The sequence below is a fragment of the Hydra vulgaris genome, chromosome 15 (assembly GCF_038396675.1).
Source record: "Hydra vulgaris chromosome 15, alternate assembly HydraT2T_AEP".
Classification (NCBI taxonomy): domain Eukaryota; kingdom Metazoa; phylum Cnidaria; class Hydrozoa; order Anthoathecata; family Hydridae; genus Hydra; species Hydra vulgaris.
In genome coordinates, this window is record NC_088934.1 from 15,868,278 (window position 1) to 15,888,258 (window position 19,981).

At 28.6% G+C, this 19,981-nt stretch overlaps 2 protein-coding genes across 3 annotated transcripts in view; one reads left to right on the plus strand and one right to left on the minus strand.

Moving 5' to 3' along the window:
• Positions 1-19,631, minus strand: part of LOC136092371 (E3 ubiquitin-protein ligase AMFR-like) — a 49,219-nt gene extending 29,588 nt beyond the window's left edge. Inside the window, exons 1-2 of one of the 2 annotated variants that reach the window (XM_065820466.1) lie at positions 19,539-19,631; positions 995-1,087 (exon numbers count right to left, since the gene is read on the minus strand). The gene's annotated coding sequence lies outside the window, so the exon portion shown is untranslated. Of the gene's footprint in view, positions 1-976; positions 1,098-19,538 lie in introns of those variants that run through there. The other variant, XM_065820467.1, reaches the window with a different exon arrangement.
• On the plus strand, positions 3,695-4,586 carry LOC136091787 (uncharacterized). Its single transcript, XM_065819500.1, has 2 exons — positions 3,695-4,128; positions 4,208-4,586. The coding sequence occupies exons 1-2, from the start codon at positions 3,695-3,697 to the stop codon at positions 4,584-4,586; spliced, it is 813 nt and encodes a 270-aa protein (XP_065675572.1).
• Positions 19,632-19,981: the final 350 nt, after the last annotated feature.

Consider the following 19,981-nt stretch of genomic DNA (forward strand, 5'->3'; position numbering starts at 1 on the left):
TAACTTTCCTAAAAAATATTATTTTGTTTACTGCTATTAAATTAACACTTTTTATGTTTTAACAAAAAAATAATTATATATTAATATGTAATATTCTGCATATGTTTAACGTTAATATTCATAATAATAATAAATAGCAACAATAATAGTAGAAGTAATAATATTAATAATAGTAGTAGTATTAATATTAATAACAATAATGATAATAATAGTTATTATTATTATAAATATACTTCAAATATAAAAAGATTGTTAAAACACACAATGCATAATTCTTAACTCATAAATCACACATAACTTCTAAAACTTTATTAGAAAATGTTTTAAATTTATATATATATATATATATATATATATATATATATATATATATATATATATATATATATATATATATATATATATATATATATATATTATATATATATATATGTATATATATATATATGTATGTATATATATATATATATATATATATATATATATATATATATATATATATATATATATATATATATATATATATATATATATGTATATATATATATATATATATATCAAAATTTATAAAATGTAAAGTATATTATAAGTATATGAGTATGAACTATATTCATAAGTATATGTTATACTATCATAATAACAGTATAACTATTACAAATTCAAATAATTAAAAAATTTTTATTTAGAACTTTCTAAAATTTGGGAAAATTGTCTAGATTATTTAATCATAAATAATAAATGCTATTATGCTATAGTAATTTATTAAGTTATTGTTAGACTACACTAACTTAAAAATTATAATAACAATTATAATTTATAATGTTATTGATATTGTCATAATTGGCAAAAAATAAAATATTTTTATTAAAAAAAAAAATAATACGAACATTTTTATTTTTAATACTAAAATTATATATCACATAGTTTTAATAGATGCATAAAAGTAAAGAAAAAGTTAAAAATTGGGATTACTAACTTTTTCAATTGCATTTACCTCTAGTTTCAGGAATTATTGTGTTTGTTTTTTATCGAGACTTCCAAAAAACGAAAGCGTAGTGAAAAGAGATTTAGGACGCCGTCGAATGTTCTAAATTGATTCATGGAGAAAAATAAATAAAAACAAAACAAATCAAAAAGTCACTGAATGTTGTTTAACAGTTTTTAAAATTATAGTCAAGAATTTTTCACATATTCATAGTTAGATATTGAATTCATTGAAATATTGAAATGAGTTTATTCTAAAATTATTTATTTATAACTTTTTCACATTATTCGCATTTTGCATTGGTTTTTTCTATGCATGGTTAATTACATGAGTTTAGTAGTTATTAAATTCTTTTGGTGTACTATACTAAAAGAATTTAATGAGATACTAAATATTATGCATAACTTCTTTATTTATTAAAAAAAAAAAAGTATTTTTATTAAACTTTCAAATACAAAACATATTTGCTTTTTTATCGCAGTTGTGGATTTGTCCTCAGGGAGGGGTCGGGCTAAAAGTTCTCTTAAACAAAAAATTAACTTGCATTTTTGTTGCAACCAAGGATGCGGAATCCCAAAAGGACTCTGGGGTAATATCTCTATTTTTTCCTGTTCTCTGGTGTTTAGAAGCTTTAAACATTTTGTTTGACTTATGATTTGCTATAAGAAAAAAATTCATGAGACGTAATAACTTCGAACTTATTGTTTTTAAACCCAGGTTCCTGGAGTCCTTGCCGCTATTATACTTAAAGGCTACTTGCCTTATACTTAAAGACTGCGGTTTCAAAAATTAGTTGTTCCTCTAATCAAAAAATCTTAATTGTATACCTGTCCAAAAAGTTCAAAAGCTTTGTTATATTTTTAGAGCTCCTGAATACCAAAAACCTGAAAGAAGTAATCTTTTAAAGACTTTCAAATCCGGAGACCCTTTTGAGACTCCGCATCCCTGGTTGCAACACATACGTTTTTTTTTTTTTTTTTGTAGAGAAAAAAAAAAACGTATGTGTTGCAATATAAACGTATGTGTTGGGAGGATGGGGGGGGAGAGGGGGGAGGAGACGGAATAAGACACTAAGTGGTAGATTTTATTTGGTTCTGCCAATTTTACTGTGTTTTAAATACTCTTGAATATGAACACCAATTTTAACGCCATGCCTTATTTCCGTAATTTATATGGTAGCACGGTGACACAATGACTAAACATATTGCTATCTTTTAGAGAAAAAAAAAAAATACTAAAAATGATATTTTTGAAAAAAAGACCATTAACAGTCAAGGCTCTGTTATATGACATAACTCTATATCTATATTATTTTTTTCCTTTTAATGGTAATATTTCATTGGGTCCCTTTCCTAAAAACCCCCTTTGAGGGTCCCAGATTTTGAGTAAAAGAAATTGATGGAAAACTAGGCTTGAAAACTTAAAAAATAAAAAAATAAATTATAACTTGTGACGGATCCAGGAAGGAGGGGGAGGGAATATAGGTATCCATCCACCCCCACCCACCCCCATCAAAAGGTGGACCTTTTTTTTTAGGAGACCCCAATTTTGATACAAAATACAAAAATATTTCAATATCCTCTCCCCACCCAATCAAAAACTTCTGGATCCCTCACAGATTATAACGCATCTCACGTTGCATTGTAAAAGGTGAAAAACGTTCTAGTAGTACTTTGAAAAGCCTATAGTTTTTTTAAACTGATGTTGCTAAAATATATTTTTTATATAGACATTGTTTATTAGAAACTAGTACCAGAAACATCAGTTATTTTTTAATTAAAAACATTTTAAGATTTTTAAATAAATTAACGCGTTATTAAAATTTACATACCATTATGGACTTTCTCAAACGTGGTTTCAGTGTATGACTTTTCCATAAGGAATAAATGAATAAAATGGCGACTTTGTTTAAATTGTATTTAAAGCGTTTTTTGTTGTTTTAATTTTTGCAAATGACTTTGCTAGTCTAATATTAGATAATTCTTATTAAAATAAACAGTATTAAAAAAGAATTAACACCATGAAGCAGTTTTTTTCTTCATCTTAATGTTATAATAACGTTAATGCAAAAAAAGAAGATGTAACTAAAATAAAGTATTATTCCCTACCGAAAAATGAAAATCTTCAAACACAATATCAAAAAATCTTAAAAACTATAGGCATGAATTGGAAGCACGGAAACATTTGTTGCGAACACTGGAGTTCAGGAAAATAGGAACAATTCAACTTATTACCTAATGTTGTCATCCTACCATCTCGGTATATTATTCATAAAAATAAATATAATAAATGTTTTATTTGATTTAAACAACTTAAAGAATCAACACCTTTTGATAAACAAAAATTAAATTCGTATAAAAAAATTAGATATTGTTAACAACCTAATTCATCAAGAAACTTCTACTATTACTGTGCATTTATGTCGGAAATGTCCTACTAAAAGAATAATTTCAAAATATGTTCCTAAACTTAAGCGCCGTCCTTCAAAATATCAGCTAAATTCTATGTTATCTTTTTCATTAAAAAACAATAAATCATTAAAATAATAACTTGTAGAAGCTAATGTAAAAATCAAGAGTCTAAAAATGAAAATAAAATCTTATAAAGAAAAGTATAATTTCTCCGAAAATCTAAAAACAAATTACTAAAAGAAGTCGAAAGTAACAAAATAAATTTTCGTTATCAATAAAATTATCATATCATAATATTATGATAGATAATAAACCTTCATCATTTAAATACCTTTGTGGTTTATCCATTAAAAAGTTTCATGTTTTATTCGATGTTACTATTCCATATTTACATGCTATTGAATATCAAGATAGTAAAGGCACTGGTATTCGAGCTTTAGACAAAAGAAATGAATTATTTTCAGTTTTAACTATTTGTCATCATGCATTACACTTGGGAGTTATGGCACATATGTTATTAGTTTCTGAAAGCACAGTTAATAGACTTTTTGTTGTATGGATAGTATTTTTAGAAACATTTGATAAAGTTGATCTTCATCCTGATGATGGATATTTATTTAAAAGAATGCTAGAAATATTTTTCAAAACTGGACACGGTCTAACTGATATGATTATATACTGCACAGAATTCAAATTTCAACAAACAACTAATTTCCATTTAAACACTCTGATGTTTTTTTTATTACAAAAACACACAAACAAGAAAAGCATTGATTGGTATTTCACCTCATGGAAGTGGTTTTTTGTTCAGTGATATTTATCCAGGTTCAATATCAGATAGTGCAATAACAGAAAAAACTGGTGTGTTAAGTTGGCTTACCCCTGAACATAAATTAATGGCTGATGGAGATTTCGCAGTCCAAGATTATTGTTTGATAAAAGGTGTTTATTTAAACTCACTAGCACAAAAAAATTTGAATAAGTTTTCACATGGGGACGTTTCAACAAATTTTGATATTGCTTCAACCAGAATTCATGTTGAACAATTTATTGGACGTGTTAGAGAATGGTTGATTCTTAATACAGTTTGGCCTATGCAAAGACTAGACTTACTTTCATCAACATGGAAGACTATGTGTCATATTGTTAATTTAACAATGGATCCTATTGGACCAAATTCTGAAAAATAGTATTTAAAAGTATAAATGTAAAAGTGTTTCATATAATTTTGTTAATATGGGTACGTAATGGTTTGATACTTTCGAAGCTCTGAACACGACTACGGTTTTCCTTTTCTAGAGTTGCGAATAACTTTTATTCTTTATGTGGCCAATCTGATATTGGTTTGTTTGAAAAGATACTGTCCATTAAATATTTTACTACATTCCACAAAACTTTGTTTTTCTGGAAAAGGTAGTACTTAGCAGTTTTTGTTTCAGAATGAAAGGATATAAGAAAGCAGTAGTTTGATTGTGTACATACCATTTGAAGTTGTGTTTGATTGTGTACATACTATTTGAAGTTGTGTTTGAATAAAATAGGCAGGTGATTTAAATAAGTTTGACAATGGTTCTTTTGAATTTTCTACTCTGATTTTTATTTCAAGTAATAAGTTTGGAGCCACCAAAGCATCAGGACTTGAACCATATGTTTCATCTTCTGTTAAAGTAAAGAAACCACATGGTGTAGCATTAGATAAAGACTGGTTTCAAAAAAAACAATGCTTCTTTTTCAAACTGGTAAACATGACGGAAATTTCTAAAGCAGTTATTAAATCACTTTCATTAAGTTCTTCTTTTACAATTTTCCAATAGGATTCAAACTTTTTTTTACCATATACACCTAACAACCAGGGCAGTGGAGTCGGTAAACCGCAGTTCCTACTCCGACTCCTTAACTTTATCATGGACCGACTCCTGACTCGTGAGTCACCAATTTGTAACAACAAATTTACCGCGTTAAAATGTTAAGATTGCCTATTTCATCACCATGATTTATATAATTAATCACTTAGTGCTTTAAATAATATTTATTAGAAAACAATTTATGAACAAATAACTTTTCTGAACTTTTGTTAATAGATATACAATAAACCCTTATGCAGTCACTAATAAAATTATGAATAAGTCCTCAGAAAAAGTATTGCCTCCGTCAGATCCTCCTCTTCATGAATGTCCTCAAATCTGATCTTATTTTTTGGGCAGAGAACAACCTCTCCACACTAACTTGAGTGGGTGGCAAAGCAGTAACCACTCGGGCAACTTCTCTGACCATTTCAGGATACATATCAATTGCTTGCAGTACTGTTACTTTTGATGAACGGTCAAATTGTTCCACTACTTTTAATGCACATGAAAAACTGTACTGAATTTTACTGGCAGTTTTCTGATAGAGATGACTCTTTTTTTTGCGGGAACGCTTTGCACGGTCTTTATGGTCCAATTTTTTAGTCACTACAAATGGATGTTGGAACTTAAAGTTTCATGCCCTTCGGCAATCATCAAACTTTAAGTTCCATCACAAAGTTGTATTTTTTCAAATAATCAAACTTTTTATATATTAAAACTGATCTATTTTGTAAACAATTTACTTAATATTGATCACTCTCTAACGAACAAGAGACTTTGTATCATAACTTGGTACAATATAACAACATATATATATATATATATATATATATATATATATATATATATATATATATATATATATATATATATATATATATATATATATATATATATTTATATATATATATACAGTATCGGACAAAACGAGTGCAACCAAATAATGCTAATTTAGTTTCTATATATAAAAGTGCTGCATTTTTTCAATTTAGATAAATAACTATGTAACTGTTTAGAGACAAAGTTCTTCAAGTTTTATTCATCACAAAGTTCATTACTTGTACACGAAAATTAATAAATTAATCAAAAGTATTAAAAAAAGTTGATTTCCTAATGGACAAAACAAGTGCAACTCGACAAAATGTTGACCAAGCTGTATTTCGCTATCGATATTTCGTGGCGAATCCTTTGTTGTCGATCACAGCCTTGCATCTTCAAGGCATAGATTCGATGAGGTGATCAATGATACTTTGTGGAATCGCTGCCCAGGCCTTTTGGATTTGTTCAAACAGTTGATCCTTATTACGAACATCTTCACAATTAATTCCTGCGGCTGACGATCTCCTACAAGTTCTCAATATAGTTGAGATCAGGATATTGAGGCGACCAATCCATCACCGATAGGTGGTTGTCTTGAAACCACTGCTTGACTACTTTTGCAGTGTGTTTCGGATCGTTGTCTTGGTGAAAAACCCGTTTTATTGGTATATTCCATTCAGCATGAGGTAACATAACATCTTTCAGGATATTTTTATACATGAAACGGTCCATTATTCCATCTTTTCAATGTATTGGACCTAGACCGTTAGCAGAAAAACACCCCCAGACCATTACATTGCCTCCACCATGCTTCACGGTCTTATGGCAGTAACGTAAATCGAAGCGTTTTCCGGCCGGTCGATGTACGCGGCAAATGCCATCGCTCCCAATGATGTTGAGCTTCGATTCATCACTGAACAGGACAGTTCGCCATTTCTGCACATTCCAGCCAATATGAGATGTTGCAAACAGGAGTCTTTTCTTCTGGTTTTTTAGTGAAATCAACGGTTTCTTTGCAGGACGTTGAGAAAACAATCCGGCTTCAACAGCACGTCGTCTGATTGTTCGGTCCGATACAGGCAGCTCTAATTGCTTTTGTATCTCGACTGATGATATCCAGGGATACTTCTTGACAGATCTGATGATCATAGAATCCTCTCTAGAAGTGGTGGAACGCGGTCTTCCAATTTTGTTATCTGCTGCCAACTTCCCCGTAGAACGATATTTGGAACATAGTCTTGATACGGTCCATTTTTTCACGCGATATTTATCACAAATATTTTTTTGTGACATTCCACTTACGTAATCGCCAATAATTTTCTTTCTTAGTTCCAATCCAAGACTGTTGGGAGCCATTTTTGCACTTGAAGTTATAAAAATAATAAAAATAAATAATCACACTTCTAAAGGCTTACCGTGTTACATTTACCTTGTGATGATACAATAATGCTCTGTGGAACACAACGTCTTGGTTGGATGTGGACTGTATTGATGTAATGAAACACTTGTTGTATTTCACTTCTTGTATTGATGTTCTTCGATAAAACACTTTGATAAAACTAACTTCGATAAACTGTCTTGATAATACTGACTGATTGACTTCCATATACTGACTGAATTACATGCCGATTTACATGTCTCTTATATAGTAAAATGAACCTGTGTGAACCTGTTCTGGAAGATTCTAGATGCTTCTTTTCGATGCTTCTGGAAGCTTGTGGATGCGTCTGGATGCTTCTGAATGTTTCTGGATACTTCTGGATGCTACTGGATGCTTCCAGATGCTTCTTCTGGAAACTTCTAGAAGCTTCTGCATGCTTCTGGAAACTTCTGGAAACTTCTGGAAACTTCTGGATACTTCCTTTAATTATTAAAAAACTTCCGTGACGTTGACACAGACCAGACTTAAGAAAATGAAACAAACCAAAAAAGTTGCACTTGTTTTGTCCGCTGCAAAATGGCACTTGTCAACGAAATTCTGCTTGTGTGCTGTCACCTGTCAGCTGATTGCTCATGTCATGGCATGCTATGACTCCAGACTTCTGAACTGTTTGCTGTGGTAGTATAGTTCGTTTCGTTTTTAAGACATGTAAAATTAGGAACACTTTTTAGCATTGTTCGATGTTGGTTGCAAATGTTTTGTCCAATACTGTATATATATATGTATGTATGTATGTATCTCTCTGTGTGTGAGAGAGAAAGCTTGTGTCTGTTTGTATAACTGTAGCTTTGTATACACACAAATATGTGTAATATACACACACACATATTACAGTTATATACCAATAGTAAGTGAAATAGTATACCATGTAGCTCTATATATAAATTATTTATATACAGTATATATAATCAAAATATATATAAAATATGAAATACCATTATAACAAACATAGCAAACAAGTAACACGTAATTCAAAACAAAATTAAAATTTTTATTTAAATTTTTGCTATTTAACTTATATATTTTATTGACTAAGTAATATTTAAGTAAAGATATTTTTAAAAGAAACAAAAATTAAATAGTTTTAAATCGTATTAAACCATAACATATTTCAAAAAAAGAAAGAATTAAAGATATCTTAAATTGTTTAGAGTATTTAAGAATGATTAATTTAAAAGAGTGTATAGACCTTAAAATGCTTACTTAAAAATGTTTAGCAAAGTATAATTAAAAGTCTAATAAATGGTTAATGTATAAACACTTAAGTGTTGCGAGATAAATGGTCTTTTAAGTATCTGAGAGAAATATAGTAAAAATATTTTTTTTACTCTTTTGGTCCAAAATCGAAAAGGTGCTCGCGCATTTCACTTGAACGCCGCCCAACAACCATTTGATGCGCATTATATTACCATTATATATACCTATCTTTGGTCCATTAGATGTTTTGTCATTTGATGCGTAGTTTATAAGATATTTTAGTTGCCCCTATGCTTAACTAGCCACGCCATACTCAATTGGTTTAGTTGCCCCTAGCAACCAATTAGATTACACATTTCGTTTTCCAAATAAGCTGTGAAGCGAAATAAAAGCTAGAATCTAGTTGCCTGGGGTAACTGGGCCACTTCTACTTTACACTAGTTTGATAAATAACTCTTTTGGTGTCTAAACGTAATAGCTGCACTTTTTGCACATCTACATAAGAGATTTACACCTGAGCACATGTGCTAAATTCATAACCATAAAAAGCAGAACTTCTTTATAATATCCTACATGATTCAGAGGCTACATTATAGTGAATAAGGAAAATATATATAGGAACTTATCCTCTTTCTGTGTGTGCAGTAATAAACAAAGTAAAAGAGATAACAAAACCAAACACAAGTACTATAGTGGTCATTTCTCATGTACTATCACTTTACAAAAGATTAATGCAAAGTTAATGGAATACTTACAGTCTTTCTGTTCTGTGAAGCAGCTTTTTTCTGCTAGGTGTTGGCACGTCCAACTTTCTACTAAGAATATGAAGCACAGTGTCAGACAGTGTAAGTCATGAAGTTATCTAATATAAGAGATGGTGGAAGAGAGCACAGGGGAGGTGATTTATGATTCTCAGTGATAAGCAGCAAAACAACCTGTTGCTTATCACTGTTTTAAAGGCCTTAAATTAACATACCAAACTCCTAACCCTACAGTTGTTGCAAACTATTACTACTATTCCCATTATGTCTGGATATCCTAGAGCTATCAGAGCAAACAGGGACTTATATTTTTTTAACAATTTGATTACTAGAGTTTGATACTTAAGTTTTAGACTGACTGAACATAAAATATTTTAACAACTAACATATATAAAATTCATATGAAAGTTATGAAACTTTGAAAGATTACTTTTAAGCTGGAGTCGGAGTTGGTATAATTTTTCCGACTCCGACTCCAGGCAAAATGAGCTTCGATTCCAACTCCACGACTCCGACTCCACAGCCCTGCTGACAACGCAGGAAATCAACTTCCAGTTATAAATTCTCCCAATTTGTTCTCCGTTTGTATTTTAAGTCATTTAATATTTTAAAACTTTACAAACGGACGAAATTTATAAATCGTGCGTTTTTTGTTAAAACCAATTAATTTAAATAAGTCAAGCTGTTTTTAGCAATTCAATAACAATTACAACTTATCTTTGACATAAATAACTTTTCGTAAATTAAAAAAAGACTCTGAATGATAAAATGGTCTTTAAAAAAAAAGTTAATCAATCTTAATAAGGCCTAAACTTTTTCGGTGGCCTCCCGGCATTCGTCAATGATGACTGTGGGTAATACGGCACTGTTTAAGCCATAAAATAAAAGTTCTATACAGATATTTTGGTCAGCTTATCTGAGAAGAAACTTTTTTATTCTTAAGTTGTATTTACCTTTCACAACACCTAATAAGCTTGCCACTAAGGTCACCTACTTTAGAGTCGCAAAGAATCAGAAGTGACCTGATGTTTAAAAATGCACTTTAGATAAAGCTAAAGTTGTAGTTCCACGAATAAACAAAGTAAATTATACAACTTATAGCTAACAAGATCATTTATACGCCAACCTATCTAAGGTTGCAAAACAAACGCAATTTAACATTTTGGTAAAGACATATATATATATATATATATATATATATATATATATATATATATATATATATATATATATATATATATATATATATATATATATATATATTTAGGGGAAAGTTGGGTAGTCCCGGACGGCGGGCAAATCCGGACACTTGATGAACAGCTTAAACTAAAGAACCTGTTTAATTTTAAATACTACAAAACATTATTTGAGTGAAAATATTACACATGCAAATTATCTATCATAATATGCCGAAGCGATTGACTCGAAGTGCAAGATATTGTTTCCCACCACCAGAATAGCGATGTGTCATCATATTTGATTCACATATTATTATACCTAATTTTTATGTAAACTAATAACTTTTTATTGATTAAAGATAAATTTTTATTTACAATAGTTATTAAAAAAAGTTTGTTCAATACTTTAATTTACTGGTTTTAAAACTAGTATTTGATAATGAGGTATGATCAGTTGGTATTTGACGCATGTTTGGAGGGTGGTTCCGGACAACTTAATCTTTTTACATATTAAAAATGAGCAACTTTTTTTACTTAAATGGTAATACATTTAATATAATACACAAACCTATAATAGTAATTCATTTAATTCCAATAAAAAAACCTTAGATTTGGAAAACGTGTTATTAAACAGATTGTTTTCATTAGTAAAATGCTAATAATTATATTTCAAAATGATGGCATTTTCATTCTCATTCCTTATATATCAATGGCAATTTTTAGAGGCGATTTTTTTTTTAATGTGTGAAGAGTAGTCCAATGCTAAAAATTATATATTATATTTGTGTCATACTGGTAAAAAAGAGGTAAAATTATGGTTAAACTATGTATCCGGGGCTACTCTCCAATTTTGAAACATGCCTTTTTTCTAATACTTTTTCTTTTATGTTTTGTATATTATTAAGGTACACAATAATTATTTTTTTCTTTCTAATTCGAAAGATAAGTGTTAACACTTTTAAAAAAAACCTTTTAACACTTTGTTTTCCGTTAGTACATGTGCACAATCTATTTTTTCTTCAAGTGTCCAAGGTTTTCCCCTATATGCATACATATATATATATATATATATATATATATATATATATATATATATATATATATATATATATATATATATATACATATACATATATATATATATAAATATATATATATATATATATATATATTTATACATATATATATATATATAAATATATATATATATATATATATATATTTATACATATTTATATATATATAAATATATATATATATATATATATATATATATATATATATATATATATATATATATATATATATATATATATATATATATATAACCACGGGAGGGGTGGGGAGCTGGGGGTCAGGGGGGCATTGGCCCCCCTGTAGTATCACAAGATAGAATCTTTTTCAGCGACAGAGTTACTTAGAGGCATATTTTGCATAAAACAAGTCCTTTTTGGTTTGTTTTTGCCAATGTGCATAATTAAACACTGCTAAAGTTAAAGTTTAGCAACCATTCATTTACCTTTTAACTTTAACAACCATTCATTAACCTTTCTCTAGGTCATTTTGTGGAAGGTTTAAACTTGTTACAGAATAAACCCTTGAGAATACTTTTACATATTTGGCATCCATCTTTAAAATATTTACAAAGCTATCAGGCAAATCGTTAGGATTTAAGTTTTTAAAATATTTTTGTTTGTTAAAATTACAGTAAAGAAATTACAATAATACAAAACTTGACCAAGGCTGATAATATAAATTGTTTTCAAGCCCTTTCATAAATGATGTCATTGATTTTTCTCGTTTTTTCAATCCCCTCCTTCCTTTGTCAAAACTTATTTTTTTATTTTTTTTAACATAACGATTCTTTACAATACATAGAATATAAATAAAAGATTAATGGAAGGACTTCAAGATGATCATATAGATCTTATCATAAAGACCTTTACAATTTATAGTTACAGCAGTATTTAAATAGTATAACTTTACAATTTTCGTGAAGTTATATACATTACAGTTAAAGACATTAACAAATTTAAAATAAAATTAATAAAATTTAACCTTAAAAAGTTTGTTTAAAATAATTAAAAGTCAAATAATAGAAAATCGATATTAGGTATAAGTATTTTATTCAAATGGACCACGAAAAGAAATACACAATCGATTATACTTATTTCGACAAAAGGGAGCATTAAGATAATTTTCAGTACGTAAATTATATATTTATTTTTGGGTTTTAAAACACAAAGATTTTGGAATACACAACGAGATAATTTTTCTTTATATTTAAACATAAAAGGAAGATTTTTACTTTTTTTTAAAAAAAAAACGTCTTCACTTTCAACAAGGCTGCACGCAACCACCATTAAAGTTAGAAGTGAAAAGATAAAGTTTATTAAGCAAGACAACAATTAACAAACGACTTAAAAGTCGTTTGTTAATTGTTGAACCCTTCTTGTTTTCCAAATTATAAAAATTAGGAAAACAAGAAGGGATCAAATCCGAAACAAATGATGATCGAGGAAATAAACTAGACGAATAAGAATTTTTGGAGCACTTAGGATAAGTCACAGTAAAAGGATGAGACTTAATTGAATGACGAGTAATAAGAGAATTAATTTTAGTAGATGGCACAAGAGATGCTAGCTCTTTATAGCAGCGCTCATTATAGTATTTATGGAAAAGAGAAAAAGAAACAACATTATGACAATGTGACAATGGTTGAAAGTTAGCTGCAAGAGCAGGTCTGACTATGTTTACAATGCATTTTTACACCTTGTCTACAAGAGAAAAGGAATGATCCGAAGATCCACTCCAGGAATGGCAACAGTTTTGCATGCAAGGAAGGATTAGAGATTTATAGAGAAAAAAAATAGAATCCAGAGAAAAATGGCAAGCACGATAAAAAAGTGCACCCTTAGCAGATGCTAATTTTGCAATGGTTTTGATATATGGTTTCTAAGAAAGATCGGAAATAAGAGTTAATCCTAGAAGACAAAGGATAGATGACTAATTGAGTGCATTACCGTTCAAAAATATAGGAAGATCTAGATTATTACAATAATGATTAGCTGAAAAAATTGAGTTATATCTGAGTTAAAGTTAATCAGCCACTGATTATTGTTGTAGCAGAAGTAAGATCCTTTTCAAGCTCCAATGCCCCCTCTGAGCAATCTTAGAGTGTTGGCTTCTTATCTAGACAAGAATAAACCATATTCTTAAAAAAGCATAGAGTCAAGGATCAAACCTTTAGAAATCCCTAAAGTTAAAGGAAATAAAGAAGAGTACTGTCTATCGAGGATAACTTTAAGACTAAAGTTGGTAAGGAAAGATTCAATTGTCTTAAAGATGTTACCTGATAACCGTAAAATGATTATTGAGAAGATTAACATGACAAACTTTATCAAAGACTTTAGAATTGTCAAGAATGAGATAGCACTAACCTCTTAATATCTATTTAAAGCAAAATAAAACCTGTCGGTTATTACCGTTAACAAATCAGAAGTAGAACGAGAAGATTGAAATACAAATTGATGATCAAAAAGTAAGTTATTAGATTCAAGATGAGAGATTAAGTGTTTGTTGAATAAAGACTCAAAAACTTTGCTTATGATAGGAAGAAGACTAATATGACGGTAGTTAGACGAGTCAGATTGCTCGCCAGAGTTTATGAAAATAGGGGTAAAAGATACCGCTTTCCAACAGGCTGGATAACAAGAGATAGTTTTGAAAGTATAGATGACAGCCCCAGAAAACACTACTGTAAGACTATAACAGGTATGTTGTCCAGACCACAAGCTTAGAAGAGTCTAAGCAGGAAATAAATTTAGATACAGAAGCTAGAGTGATACGAATGCCAAGCAATGGATTAAACTGTTTGTTGGCTATATCAGGTTGAATGTGATATCACATTCAACCTGATATAGCCTCACATTCAGCATTTTCAAAGGGAAAAGCGCAAAAATTGTCAAGGGGTCCGAATTGTAAACAATCATTATGCAGATGTATAAGAGAATGCACATTATATGGCATAAACGATTTTCCATACAAGCCTTGTAACTAATATTTTTAGCAACTCACCACAAAATCTAATGACATCATGCTCTTATGATCTGCATAACAAAAATATGGAACTATGTAAAATAAGAAAATGTTCATAAACTGGTTGACTAAGAATATCACACAAAACAATAGGCCTTGAATAAAAGAGAAATTATCGGAATTCTGTTGCCTTCTACTTATTTATATTCCTCGTTCATTATTCAATGAACGAGGCTTTCTGTTAAAATCTGATGGAAAGAATGATGAAACATGAATTAGCCAAGCTTATATTGTTTTTAGTGATTGCGAAGTTAGCTTAACACTGAATGGTCCAGAAGACAAAAAATTCAGAAGTAATACCCCAGACAGACAGAATACATAGAGTCATTTGTAAAACTATGAATTGGATGAATAGGAATTCCCAATAAAGACGTCACACCGTCACAAACTCTCTAATATTCGCAAAATTCACAAAAACTCTAATATTCTAAATTCATCTTTGTTTAGCCATTCACCCTCTACAGTGCACTTGCCACAGCTGGAATAGCTCGAGTGATACTTTATGCACCTAATAAATGCATATCACATACAATATTAGTTACATGAATATTGCACAAGTGTGAGTTAATTGTAACTCCATTGCTTTTAAGATGATTTATTTCAGTCACAAATAGTGAAAAAAAACTCTTGTAAAATTGGTTTTCCCCTTCCACTAAAATTAGCAACAACTTTTGGTGACAACTAATCATTGACTTTTTTACTAGAACTGGCAAAAATGATATTTCCGAATTGTGATAGATTGGAAGACCATTAATATTAAATTGCAAACAAATAATCGAAGGGTTAGAAACACTCAATGTTTGAAGAAAAGGATCAATACCAATATATAAAAATTCACCATTAGTTACAGTTCTAATTTTTGTAGGTTTAGAATTTAATAATGTTTTTGAACACTTTGGTAATTGAGGATGATAAAGTTTTAAAATACATAACAATTTGTTCATTGTTGCAAAAGGTATATTGTTTTCAATAGCACAATCCCGTAACTTAATTTTCAACTCAAATTCACTTGCGTTTTCGCCTCCAGAATCACCGCTGGTAGAAACTTCATTGCATAAAGAATATAATGGGGGCTCATAATCTGAAACAATTTCAAAGTTAAAACAATCAGAATAGACATTTAAGCTATTGGATTTCTCCAAATGTAAATTATCATCTTGATTTCCTAAAATTAATGTTAAACAACAATTCAAATCACAACGAAACACAAATCATGATGTAATAAAAAATATAAATAACATAAACAACGAGTAATATAAATATTATAGTTGATAAATAGAAAGTTTTTTGTAAATAAAGATTATGATAAAACAAACCATTTGTAATATTCAAGCAATTACTGACTGCAATGGCAACTTTTCTACAAGTATTTTTTGAGGAAGACATTTTATATATAATTATATTAAAATAAGAATGTACCTTATAGGATTTGCAAATAAAGTATAAGCATCTTATATATAATAAAATAATAAAGTATTATACAAAAATCAATTAAAAACCAACCAATGCAACTGCGTAAATAAAGCATTTTGCCCTTTGAACAATTAATTTTTATCTAAAAAATTTTCTACCAAGCAACCGTAAGTTCCAATCATTATGATCGTAATAAAAAAGTATATTTTGGCATTAGTAATACACCATTCAAATTAAGATATGCAAACCATCTCAAATCATTTGCATCAGTTAAGTATAGAAATGATACAGAACTATCTAGATAGCTCTAACCCCTAACCCTGATTAGATATCTAAGGAAATATGGAGCTTAAAAGACCAAAGCATAAAGCCTATTATAGAATGAAAAATTGTCAAACTTTGCAAACCTTACAATCTAGCAACAAAAATATGCCACCTTTGTCTCTATCTTGTCTCAGAAAATATGTCTCAGAAAAATGTGTTGTCTCAGAAATGTGTTGTCTCACCTTGTCTCAGAAAAATATGTTATTTTATCGCATAATGGAAAAAACCTACTGCATAAAAAAAACGAAATCGTATCTCAGTGTCGACATTCAAAAAAATCTTGTTATCATTATTTGAAGGTCAGAAGTGATTCTACAGTAACTTTTACATTTTTTGTATCGGTTTGTTTACGTTTTTTGTTTGTATTCTATATATATATATATATATATATATATATATATATATATATATATATATATATATATATATATATATATATATATATATATATATTTTATATATATATATATTATATATATATATATTATATATATATATATGTATATATATACATACATATATATATGCATATATATGTATAAATGTATATATATACATATATATATATGCATACATACATACATACATACATACATACATACATACATACATACATACATACATACATACATACATACATACATACATACATACATACATACATACATACATACATACATACATACATACATACATACATACATACATACATACATACATACATACATACATATATACACACATACATACATGAATAAATACTTACAGAGTGTAAAACAGGATATAAATATATTAGCTGTTTTCTTCAATTAAGGATATTAATCACATTCAATGCTTATTATATTTTTATATATAGTTTTAAGAAAGTTAATTATAGAAAATTTCAGTAGGGTAATAAGATGTTACTATATATATATATATATATATATATATATATATATATATATATATATATATATATATATATATATATATATATATATATATATATATATATATATAAAATTAATTTTCTAAAACTATTACAAGCCCCTTGTAAGCATAACGGTTATGTTTATCAAAAAACATGTATAAACGAATTTAACTTTATATATATATAGCAATAAGGTATATATATTACCCTGTTTTACTCTATATATTATAATAGACTATTGTTATTATTACAATGAATCATTGTTACATTAAATGATGAAAATTAAAGTTATAATTTTACGTAATTTTAGTTAATTTTATAAAAAATCTTAACGTTTTGCTGCCGTTTTTACCGCAAATAAATTCTGTGTAAGTATTTTAAAATACGTAAAAGTACGTATTTTACCCTTTGGATATTATTTGTTAGTTTAAATACGTATTAAAATGTAAACACACGGACTAAGAGATACGTATTATTAAATATGTCCTACATACGTAAATTTACTTATTTTACGTATTGTTGTGTGTAAATACGCATTTAGTACGTATAATTTTGTTTGCGATAAGAGGAATCAAGAAGTGAGATTGATAAAAAGTTGTTAGCAAACATTACAATTTTGTCTTTAGGTGATGTAATAAAATCTGAATAAATGCAATAGAGGTGGAATAACAGATTTGCAACATCCTCCCCCTAAAAAAATTTCCTAAAGAGCCATTAAGTTTGCAAATAGGTAGGTGTGGGTAAGGCCCACTTAACAGACTTTTGGTCATCTAGGTCTTAAAAATTAAGTTTAAAAAAATATTTTTGGTTGCTGCTTAAGATAAACATTCCTTGATGTAAAAATTATCTCTATATATTGAGAAATTAATTATAACAAAAGTTATTCATGTTTTTTTAACATGCCTTATGTGAGTCTTATTAACCCCCTAGGGGGGTAATAAGGCCCATGTAAAAAATACAAAAAAGAAAGAAATAAAAAACAGAAAAAAGTTAGGAAACATTCTTTTAATGCATAGTTTATCTCACATTTATAAAATCATCAGTAATCTTGCATATTTATATACTTCAAAAAAACCAATTTTTTATACAACAGTGAATAACAACAAAAAATTAAAAAATTCAATTAAAAAATGTTACAAAGAAAATCATTAATATTCTCAGAATTGACATACTAACTCTTCATCATCTTCAGAATCATACCCCATGCACGCCTCATGGTACCATACTTTACATTTACAACATTGTCGCATACTTTCCGCATACTTTTACTGGCTCAACGAACAAAACCAATCATTCACATCCACACTACAGATTTACTTTTCTTTACATTGGCTTTTCCTTTGCCTTTATTCTTATTACTAACAGCTTTAGAAGTGGAAGATTGAAAATCTTCTTTCGTTAGGGCTTTAGCAACATAGTTAAAACATTTTTTGCGGCCGACCATGGCCATATTTTTATTTTTAGCAGGACTCGGCATCATTTCGGGTTGATCAACTGGAGCTGTTGAGGGACTAGGTTAAACGACTGAAACCATATCAAGATATGTAATTTTTAGTGGGCCTTATTACCCACTTTGAACCTGCTACGTTTATCGATAAAGTATCATTTTGTTTCAACACGTGCATAAATATTACATGTTGAGTAATGATAACTAATAAATACTTAATGCAAATAAATGCACTTGAAAAAAATAGAAGCATTATAAAATATTTAAAAATGTAAAAATACGTACCTTAAAAATTAGACTTGAGCAATAATTGACGAAACCAACGAAGTAATCTTGCTTTGTCGTTAACGCACGTTAAAGAAAGACTGATTTTTTTTTGCTAGCAGTGATAAAACCAGATAACTCTAATATTTTAATGCCGAAGAAAAGTTTCGCATTTCTATTTTCCTCTAGTTTGGACTAGTGGGACTTATTACCCGCTGGGCCTTAATACCCACACCCACCGTACAATTAAACTGCGGCTTACTCGTACTTAGTTTAAGTTTTACATAAAACTTTTTTTACAGTGTAAAAATATTATCAAGTTTGAACTTGATTATTTCATTAAGATACTCTTGTGCAACCTTAAAGTATAGTTTATTTTTGCTAAATGATTAATGCATCGAGTGCATAAAAGCGATCTTTAAAAACAAAAACGTTTTTACCTGTAGGAATTCGAGGAGAACGGACTTGTTTTTTGAAAGTTTGTAATTTGTTGCTGTTTTTAAAAGTTGTTTTGAAAGTCTGAAAGCTGCTTTAAAATGTTTAAAAATTATTTTGTTCAAGAAAGTTGTTTTTAAATTTTGAATGTTTTGAAAGCTGTTGTTGTTTTGTGAAAGCTGTATTTGGCGGGAACTCAAAGCAAACGGACGTTCTTGAAAACTGTTGTTTGTTGAAAGTTATTGCTGTTGTTTTTAAAATTTGTTTATAAAATTGTTGTTGTTCTTTGAAAGCTGTTTTTGGAATGAACGGAAGTGTTGTTGGAATTCATTGCACAGTTTAGCAAAAGAAAAGTGAAATTAGTTATTATAAAATAAAAGAATAAAAGTAAATAAAAATTTTATTTGAAAAAATATCGAGAAATTAATTTTTAACAAACTTTAAGAAT

Coding starts and splice junctions, on each gene's coding strand:
- LOC136091787 (XM_065819500.1), top strand. CDS start 3,695: ATGATAGATAATAAACCTTCATCATTTAAATACCTTTGTGGTTTATCC. Junction 4,129..4,207: donor TTCCATTTAAACACTCTGAT/GTTTTTTTTATT, acceptor TTTTTTGTTCAG/TGATATTTATCCAGGTTCAA.